Here is a 9,863-nt window from a genome sequence, read left to right as displayed (position 1 = left end):
TTTTTTTTATGTTAATTTGTTTAGATTTACCAACTTTTACTAAAATCTTTTATTAACCTCAAAATCCTCTTGCTTTTTTAGGACATAAAATTCATATTCCCTCATTTCACTACTCCTAGAGGGAAAACAAATACTTTCCATCTGCTGCTTGAACAAAAAAAAAACAAACAAACAAAAAAAAAGACAAAGATGTGTTGACAAATGATGGGTTTGTTAAAAGAAAAAAACTTTAATGAATGAATATTTCTGCAAACGTACCAGTCTGTGACTAGCTCAGGACAACATGTCGCATGTACTTTTAAGACATGGGGAGGGTGTTGATGGTTGTCCAAGCATTTAAATAGCAACACAGAAAAAAAAAAAAAATTAAAAAGAAAAACAAAAGGCTAACACACACTTAACGCGTCTTAAGAGAGGAAAATAAGTCACCCAGGGGTCTGCAGCAGTAATTCTCATCATTTCTTTCAAATATATTTGGACTTATTTCTTTTTTTTTTTTTTTTTTTTTTTTTTTTTTTTTTTTTCTTTTGTATGTGTCCATTAAATTCAAAGGTTGACAGTATAGGAGTACATTTTGTGGATCACATTCAGACGCCTCTTCTCGGTTCCTCTATACTTCAGTGTTGCTCGCGTAGAGCCTGGTCCATGTTCGGGCTGCAGGAGGGGAGAGGAGGGGAGGGGAGAGAAACAGGAAGCTTGTGATGTCGAGCAAAGGCGGTGAAACGATTGTTGGACCGATCTGAATCATCTGTCAGTGCTCCAGAGTACTGAGGATTATTTACAGAAAGCCTCGAGACTGTAGAGTTGCTTTCTCTGCGATCCAGCAGGGACTGGACTGCTACACTCCGACTTCAAATTAAATATAAAGTGAAGCTCTTCTGAGAGAGAATTAAAAAACCATTTAATCTTGGAACGGGCAGCGGTTTTACTCCGCGTGGAAACGGAGCGAAGTCGTTCTGCGCTCGTGCTGTTCGGCTCAGCCGGCCTTCGGTAGCTCCTCTGTTGGAGCTCGTAAAAACGGCCTCCGAGATAAGGCCGTAAGATTTAACAGCGCAGATGTGCTTCACTGACATTTCTAAGGAAGCGAAACTGATGACGGAGCAGACCTTTGGTAATAAACCATAATAAATGACAAAACACCATAAAAATAAAAGAAAAAGTTAGGAGCGAGCAAACTGAGTATTTTCCGGATACATTTGCGCATAAGATGCTGTGTTAAGGGTTTTATTATAAAATAAAGTGCAGATGCACTGATCAGGACTTTCTGGTTTTTGTTTTGCTGATGACATCATCAACGACCAATCCTGTAATATTTCATGAGATTATATTTTTGACAACTACGACAAATGACAGCAAATGTGACCAAATATATCATAAACATAAAGAGCATAAATGCCTAGCCCTTATACAGTCAGGTTTGACTTTTTTGCAGTCCACTGCAACAAGAATATTGTGAAATTGTGATAGATTCGCAATGTACACTGATGTTTTTAAAGTTTTCCCAGGCAGAAGTTGTCTAATCACTTTCTAGGATTCTGCCAACAGGAGTTTCTTAAAATAAAATCCTCAGTCTAAAATGAGGTTAGACAAGTTGTCTCTCTGGCATGTTTCCAGCTTTTTAACTTTCAGACTGACGTCTGACTGATTAGCACGTCTTATGTGGTCATGTGCACCCAGGTCAATCATCTAAATGAAACCAAAACGTTTTGACGATTGTCAAAAACTTGTTCTGAAAATACAGGAATGTACGATGTAGGAAAAACTCCTATAAAATAGGGCGAATAAATACAAGGGGTTGGACTCATGACTGCACTGAGAGCTATTTATATCCATTTCTTAGCTTAATCTCATATTTCAATTTTATTTTATATTCATATTTTTAGAGAGCTGTGTTTTCCCAGCTTTATTTTGTACTTTGCAGTAAAAAAAAAAAAAAAAAGAAAGAGGCAAACTTGCTTTTTCTGAGACTGACACCAGAAGACTCCCATGTTTTGATCAATGAGCACATTATGTAAACTAATGCGCTTTAAGGTTTAATTAAAAAAAAAAAAAAAAAAAAAAAAAATTAATAAACTGTGGTGTGAGTGAGAATAATTTCTTCATTTTATGTTGCATTCAAAATGGCTGCCTCTGTAAAACAACATGCAGCGCATTTTTATTCTTAAAAACGAAAAGTCTGATGGATTCATCTGTACATATAGTCAAGTGGCTGCAGGCTATTTGCATTTTCTGCCTCCAAACAACTCACAACATCCATCCATCATCTACACTCGCTCATCCTAACAAGGTTAGCCTAGCTCCAGCGCTAGTGGGAGAAAGGCAGGTACGCCCCGGAGGATTCAGGAATTCCTTTCACCTCTCCGTCTATTGTCTGCATTTGTCGTCTGATTATGTTAATGCTGTCCCTCCTACGAAGCCGCAGGCAGAGTTAGCGCCGGTTAGTGGTTCTACTGCAGCCTGTAAAACCATCGCAAAGCTTCGGGTGTGGGTGGAATTTCAAAGATCTGGAATTCAGCTAATATTTCCAGCCATCTGTCAAAGCATTTCTCCAACTGCGAGCCGGCGACAACCTGAAGGAGCTGCAGTGCGGTTTGGCTGCTCTCATCCCCTTGTTTTCGCATCAGATCGAATCAACACAGATAAATCTCAACACCGACCTGTCTCGATGGCATGGCTTTCGTTTTTCTTCCACTGCTCGGCGACGTCGTTTGCCAGGGGGTCGTCTGGGTTGGGAGCACTTAATAATGCCTGGATAGATAGCAACACTGTGCGGATCTGCAGGGCTGGAGACCACTTGTCTGTTGGAAAAGATGCAGAAGAGAGAACTATTGATAACGATGCAAAACATGCAAAACAAAGAAAACGGCCGACAGAAAGACGACACGGATCCGCTGGAGAGCAGAAGCCGGGCGAAATTATTCCAATAGCGGGGAGAAGCAACGAATCGAGACGATGCATTTCAATACAAAACGGATACAACAGCAAGACACAATGTATTTTATTTGCAAGAACACATAGTGCATACTTATGAAATTTTAAAAAAATGTCTGATTTTCAAAATTAGTTACTTTTAAAACCTAATAAATGCACTGAGACCCACAAATCCAGTTTGTGTTAACATTTTGGGAACGTCCATCAGGTAGACGGCGTCATCTCTTCTGAAGAAAGTGTCCTCTAAACAATTAAAACTATTAGAACTACTTCAGTACAACCAGTTATATAATGTTGTGCAATTCACCCAATAAAAAGCAAATACATTAAATTAAGTAATATTTTCAAACATTAATATTTATTGATGCTCTCATGAGACAGGCTGAATAAAATAGATCAAACACGTTTATTTATTATTATCCCAATGAAACTAAGCTGCATTTAGATTAAATTAAACACAAGTAGACTAATAATTAGTCTAGACTAATAATGTATTCAGATTAAATCAATGCTATAAATAAATGCGACACTCCATGCCGTTTTAAATAACAGAGAATTAAAATGGATGTTTCTCTTTAAGCTTTTAAATTCTATTTTACTTTAACGCATTGAAACTTAATATAAGAGAAAGTTTCACTTCCCAAGTAAACTGGATTATTTGTTGCTTGAATTAAAGGCTCGGTTTTATGTGTAAATGTTGACATTGATCTTAAAAGTTCAAACACACAGAGTGTCGGTATTCCTTCAGACACAACCGAACACAAAATATTATTAAAAGTTTTTTCTTAATTTTTAATCAAAACTAATGACTTTAGACTGTCAGGTAGAAATTAGTTTTCTTTCGGTAAAAGCTAAATGAAAAACATTTTAATGTTTAAGATGTAAACTCAGATTGCAGCGAAATGTTTTTTTGTTTTTTTTTATTAAAATACCTTGAGCTAATGTGAAGGAAAAGCAAACGAGAGACTCTCACCTTTCAAAATGTCTAAACATATTCTTCCCAGTTTGTCGACGTTGGGGTGATAGATTTTGGTCATGAATCGCACTTTGGGAGCTGCCATGGGATACTCTTCTGGAAGAAATAGTTCAAGTTTAAACGTGCCTCCCTCGAACGGAGAGTCCTGAGGCCCTGCGATGACCACATGGAAGTAGCGTGCGTTCCCCTCGTCGGGCGTAGCCGTGATCCCCGGGACGGGCTCTGCCATCAACCGCTGTGTCTCCTGCGTGTGATCGGGAAGACAGGCACGCACGCTTGTTGACTTTTATTAAAATAAACATGCAAAGTGTTCCTTTCAAGTAGGTGACAGATGACAAGAGGCTGCCTTCGACCGCGCACTTGCGAGACCACATTCCAGGAGTCCGGCGTGGAAACAACATGACTAATCACTAACTGATAGCTAATTTTACTAAAAGGCGTGCTTCTCTTTATCTTAAGAGTTTAGATTCTTGCATTCATCCATCTCCATTTTCTGTTACTCAGCTCTCTTGTCTTGTTTAATCTGTATTGGCTGCAAATCAAAAAGCGCCCACAGCAGTGTTTGGCTTTGCGACTAAGAAGTGTGACGTAAAGGGCAGACAGAGACTCATTAAATCACACTGAAATTAATATTAGGAGCTGCTGCTGTTAAACCACAGAGATAGTGGGTGTAGGCTGGAAAATCATATGTAGACACCAAGCTCTTGATGGTTTCACTTAGCAATAAAAAAAAATGCAAATTACTTTTAGATCTTATATTTGGCTACCAAAGTTTTGATAAATAAGCAGCCTTTTTCATAAACTAATCTCATCTAGATACCCAAAAATCCAATTTAATTATTCAGAAACTAAAAATAAAAAAGAAAGATTTTTATGACTGACCAAGCAGGTGCAGGCTTAAGTACCATCAGATGAGAGGAAACTGATTATATCCGACTCAAACAAACGCCTCTGTTGTAAAGGTGAAAGAAAAAAAAAGCGGAACGACAAAAAAAAACAAAAAAAAAAAAAACAGAAACCTGGAAGTGGTTTCACTTTGTCAACTTGACGGAGCAGGCAGAGAAAACCTGCCAAACCTGAGGCTCGGCGTGGCGGAAAAGGCTGATCGCGCTCACTGCCGGTGTTGTACCGAAAAAAAGCCCCCTTGCTGACTGAAACACATTCTTAAAGGAAGTGGCTATAAATGAGGCTGTCTGTTAATAAATTTGATAAGCTTACTAAAGAAAGACGCGAGAATAGCCAACTTTCGTTCAATTTTTTTTAATGCGTATAATGAACACTAAAATGCGCTTCCTGTGAGGGAGGGCAGGGGTGTTTTTTTTCGGCAAAACACTGGGCCAGGCCCAAAAAGAGGCTGCGGTGCGGCGAAGGGAGGAAACCGCAGAGCAACTGGACTCGCAATACACCATTTTCTTTTGGTTCGTTCAATGACACAGAAGCAATGCCAGTACATTTTCTCAAATTAAGGCAATTTCAACACTTCAGGACCGCACAAGGGCATAGTTTCACAGAAAGCGCCAGGCATGTGTAGGAACCAGAGGGGCTACAGCAGCTAGCCTAGCTTGAACAGCGAATTCATTCATATGGCCACTGGGAGAAATTACAATAACTGGCTCGTTAGTGAGATTAATTAGAAAAGAAATAAAGAACAAATAAAATTCATCCGAGTTTAAGCACAAGCAGACGAGAATGGAGTAAACGGAAGTGGCAGACAAATAGTTGCAGTGAAGCGAGTTAACTCGACAGCTAGCAAGGCAGAGGCTAACTAAGCTAACGAGAGGCTACAAGCGACATGGTGTTAATTTATTTCCCAAATAATAACCGAGCGATTCCTAGAAAACTCTCACATCGTCTTATATGCGTGCACACACACTATTCGTTGTCAGGTGTACCTTTATAATCCTACGAGGCAAACCGGCCATCTTGTGTTAGCAGTTATATTTGTAGCCGCTGACTCGCCCTGTCTTCAGGTTGGATTGAGCGAAGTGCCGGGGCGGGGACTGATAACTCACTCCTCCGGTACATTCAGATGATGACCTAACGACGTGTGGATCCAGCAGCATAGCTACACATTTAAAAAGTTCACATAGATTAATTAGATTAGAGTACTATTTAAAAGTTATTTTATGTCAGTAACTCTTTCACTAAGTGAAATATATTATATAAACTGATTACACACACACTGATGTTTTCCAGCCTTTTTTATTCTGTGATTAGGATTTTTCCACTTAGAGCTATGAAAACACATTTGAGATTAGAATATATCAGATCAATAAATTAATCAGTTTAGCACACGAATTAGGGGTTAATGAAAGTACCTTGTTAAAGGTTATTTTTCAAAAGGTTCTTTTGATCCGATAAACTCATATTCTAATCTACTGATTATAACTTTGACTGGGCCATTCCAACATATATGCACTGGCTCCCAAATTTATTCAGGTCTTTTCTATCCTTTTCTTTCTCTTTTGTCTTCTGTGCCCCCAAGGCTTTGGAACTGAGATCACGTTGTTTCCTTCTTTCGAAGCAGGAAAGGAAACCATTCCTTTCGTTTGAATTTCTTTTGAAGCACTTTGTTTTATCTTGAAAGGTATTATATGAATAAAGTTTGAATTACTTCTTTCTTAACTGCCAAGTTTTTTGTCAGGACAAAGACTGGATAAGGTATCATCCGTCTTTCCATTTTTTTCTGACAACTTCCCAGAACCTACAGAAAAAAAAAACATTCCAATAGCAGTATTGTGGCTTCTCCGTCGTGTTTCACAGTGAAGCGTGTCTTGGGATTTGCATTTGGGTTCAAAAGTAACATTTTTGGTCTCATCTGACCACAGCAACTTCTTCATGAACGTGTTGCAAACTGCAAACAGTTCTTTCTTGCCATTCCATAATGGCTATATTTTCTTTTAATTATAGTACAATATACATAGATAAGCATAATAAGGAAACTACACAATCTGCACAAAATGCTAAATATAAATTGGGGTAAATGTTTGTTTTAAACATGTTTAGATTTTCAATCTTAATATATAAAACTGAAAAAAAAAAAAAGTTTAGTCTCATCATCAAATTTTAAACAATTGTTTTGAAATTAGCACAAATCCAATGGGGAAAACAATCCCACATTACGATATTGATTTTGTTTAACTTTTTTTTTTTTACAGTTTTAAGTGTCTACGAACTTCAGTTTGTAATATAAATATGGAATAACATTTCTTACTGTGGGAAAACAAGAGCATGCCATTTAGATAAACAGCAACTAAGAACTCAAGTTCTTATGTTTAGACAAAGCAATACTTAAAATGTGAACCGTTATAAAACATGGCGCAGAAAGATCCACGTTTTCTAACCAGCAGTGAGGAATATGCTGACAAAGGTTTCATGAAAAATATTTAGGAAAAAAACAAAAAACAAATCTTAGATCTATAAACTAATATGCACAAGCCATTACATATAAATCCTTGAGTGTCTAAAGAAGGAAGTGTAAAACATTAGAACAATTAAAAAAAAAGGTTTAAAAGTTCTATATGAGGTCAGTTTGATTTGTTTCACCAAATAAAATAATCAGGTTTTCCTGATCATTCTATATTTGTGTTGTTAGAATAAAATGTCTGGACTGCAGCTACTTTCTTTCAACAAATTTTTAAATCTTTTTCAAACCAGCATTATACATCAGTTGATGATGATGGGGGGGGAGGGGGGGGCAGGTAAAGGAAAACAGACTGAACATTCACCAGTTTATTATACAATGTTTTTACAAGTCAAACGTCAGTGGTCAGTGTATGCATGTTGATTATCTGTCCTTAGGGGGGTTTTTATTGATGCGTCTCGAGACGTACCTGTGGACAGTGAAAAGGATTGCTTAGTATTTGCAAAAAACAATCTCAGATAGTAGAGAAATAAAAATGAGCTAGGCCTGGTCTATACAGTAGACATATAAATAGGAACAGAACAGTGTTGTTAATGTGAGAAAAGTAGAAAAAAAATGGATGATCATCTGGTATAAAACACCGTTTTAGTTTTATCTTACACAAACCACAAAGAGCAAAAAGCATTTTTACTCTCGTGTTCAATGGGATTTTAAGCAATATTTCAAGCAAAGTAATAAAACTGGGAAGAGGAGAAAAGATATATAGGTTTTCAGAAATGTGATGTGTGTGTATTAAGCCCTCTTGAGTTTCTTGAGCTAACTTTAGCTGCAAATATTTCGCAGTGGGGCAGAACCTTTATCTTTTTTTTCCCCCCCACTCAAAATCTTAGCTCAGGACAGCTTTCCCATCTCTCCTGTCGAAACGTAAACCCCAAAGCACAATGCCACCACCAACGTGTTTCACGGTGGAAATAACATCAGATTTCTTCCGTAAAGCATTTAAATAAAAACATCCATCATATTTGCTGCAACTCACATTGAGGCACCCCTCCGTGTTTGCTTGTCTCATAAAATCCCAATAAACCACAGTGAAGTTTGGTTGAAATGTAAAAACTCCAAGGTGTACAATACTTTTGTAAGACACTGCTTGTTTAAACGTTGTTGTATCTGTGTACTTACTGTCCTTTTGGATAAAAGCGGTGTTTGGTGGTGAAGAACATCTTGCTCAGCTCCTCTATAGTCGGCCCCTCTTTGCCGTCCAGCACCTCTTTGCTGAGGTGGGCTTTCAAAACTTGATCGTGGGTTTCTGCTTGGTTGGTCAGAGGGTCTGGTCGCTCTATGGGCTGCAGAGGTACGCACACATGACAGGGTTTTTTTATGCACACACTTATATAGCTTATCCTGTCGCACATATAGTGTGACATTGTGGTGTATGAACAACTTAATGAGTTTAACTAGTCAAAAAATAATGTTACACTTCTCTCTATGTGAAACTGTTTGGCCTGAGCACAGAGTAGGTGAGCTTACCTGAGTGAGCTCATATGGAACGTCAACAGCAGGATGGTAGCATACTATGGTTTTCCCATCAGACGTAACACCTATTTCCACCTCACTAAGTGATAGAAATTAAGAAGTTAATGTCCAAGATGTAGCTCAACAATTTAAGTATTTTTGTTTTACTTCATGCAACTAAATTAAAATTTTGATTACGTTTTTTTTTTCTACAAAAATTATGCATATCTCACAGGATCAAATCTGTCAATTTTTAACTGAGAAATGGCTCCAGGATTGATCAAAACAAAATTTCTGCCAGTCTCAAAGCTTTAGGATACCACTGCCTAAAGTGTAATTAGACGTAGAGACACATTCAAAGTAACACACCAGTTATGGCCTTGAATTAATGAGGGATTAACACTGGACTTCTGTCGAAGTGGCACCAAACACGCTGCAAAGGGAAAAAAGCAGGGATATAACTCATTAGTACAATATCACGGTCCAGTGAAGGTGTCACAAAAACTACTTTAAACTGACTACAGGAGCACGTTATACATTTCCGAAAAAATAAGTAAGATACAGTTATTATATTGAAAAGATAACGCATTAAAATATTTAATACAGTATTTAAATTAAAATATTTTCTGTATTTCAGACAGAGAAACCTGTATTAACATCGACGGTGTACTAAATAAAAATGTTTTAGAGCTGAACAGACGTCAAGGTTAGCCTCACTGTTAGCCTTAGCAGCTATCGTCAGTGTTAAAGGCGCTTTAAATGGGAAACTCAGCAACTATAACACTGTTATGGGTTCGCTCTCAGTAAAAACCACACTTACTATGCACATTTCGAAGCGTAGCACCGTATAAAAGTCGAGATGCAGCGATGTGCAGCTTGCACAAGTGACCCGACGCCATGCTCGGTTATTATGGAGTGTGGGTCAAAATAATAGTTCCGACTAAGCAATCCGATCAAAGGTTCCTCTATACTACTAACTAACTACCTGAAGAAATAACGACTTTATTTTTAAGTTAAAAATCTTAAAAGTTAAAAACGTTACTTTCCCCAGTAGCTTAAATATGCTAGTCTGGACCTTAA

The 9,863-nt window shown here is 37.7% G+C and overlaps 2 protein-coding genes across 2 annotated transcripts; both read right to left on the bottom strand.

The window, feature by feature from the left end:
• Nucleotides 1-466: 466 nt before the first annotated feature.
• On the bottom strand, nucleotides 467-5,938 carry ube2nb (ubiquitin-conjugating enzyme E2Nb). The gene is made up of 4 exons (XM_015042842.1): nucleotides 5,800-5,938; nucleotides 3,905-4,151; nucleotides 2,658-2,798; nucleotides 467-654 (listed from the first exon to the last, which is right to left on the bottom strand). Exons 1-4 carry the CDS (start codon nucleotides 5,827-5,829, stop codon nucleotides 611-613), a joined length of 462 nt encoding a protein of 153 aa, XP_014898328.1. The 5' UTR covers nucleotides 5,830-5,938; the 3' UTR covers nucleotides 467-610.
• A 1,589-nt stretch (nucleotides 5,939-7,527) lies between these two features.
• On the bottom strand, nucleotides 7,528-9,752 carry mrpl42 (mitochondrial ribosomal protein L42). The gene is made up of 5 exons (XM_015042839.1): nucleotides 9,604-9,752; nucleotides 9,153-9,216; nucleotides 8,799-8,883; nucleotides 8,451-8,614; nucleotides 7,528-7,740 (listed from the first exon to the last, which is right to left on the bottom strand). Exons 1-5 carry the CDS (start codon nucleotides 9,680-9,682, stop codon nucleotides 7,695-7,697), a joined length of 438 nt encoding a protein of 145 aa, XP_014898325.1. The 5' UTR covers nucleotides 9,683-9,752; the 3' UTR covers nucleotides 7,528-7,694.
• Nucleotides 9,753-9,863: the final 111 nt, after the last annotated feature.

This window comes from Poecilia latipinna, unplaced genomic scaffold, assembly GCF_001443285.1.
Source record: "Poecilia latipinna isolate Pla-1442-1.1 unplaced genomic scaffold, P_latipinna-1.0 Scaffold603, whole genome shotgun sequence".
Lineage (NCBI taxonomy): Eukaryota > Metazoa > Chordata > Actinopteri > Cyprinodontiformes > Poeciliidae > Poecilia > Poecilia latipinna.
This window is presented reverse-complemented; position numbering and strand designations above follow the sequence as displayed.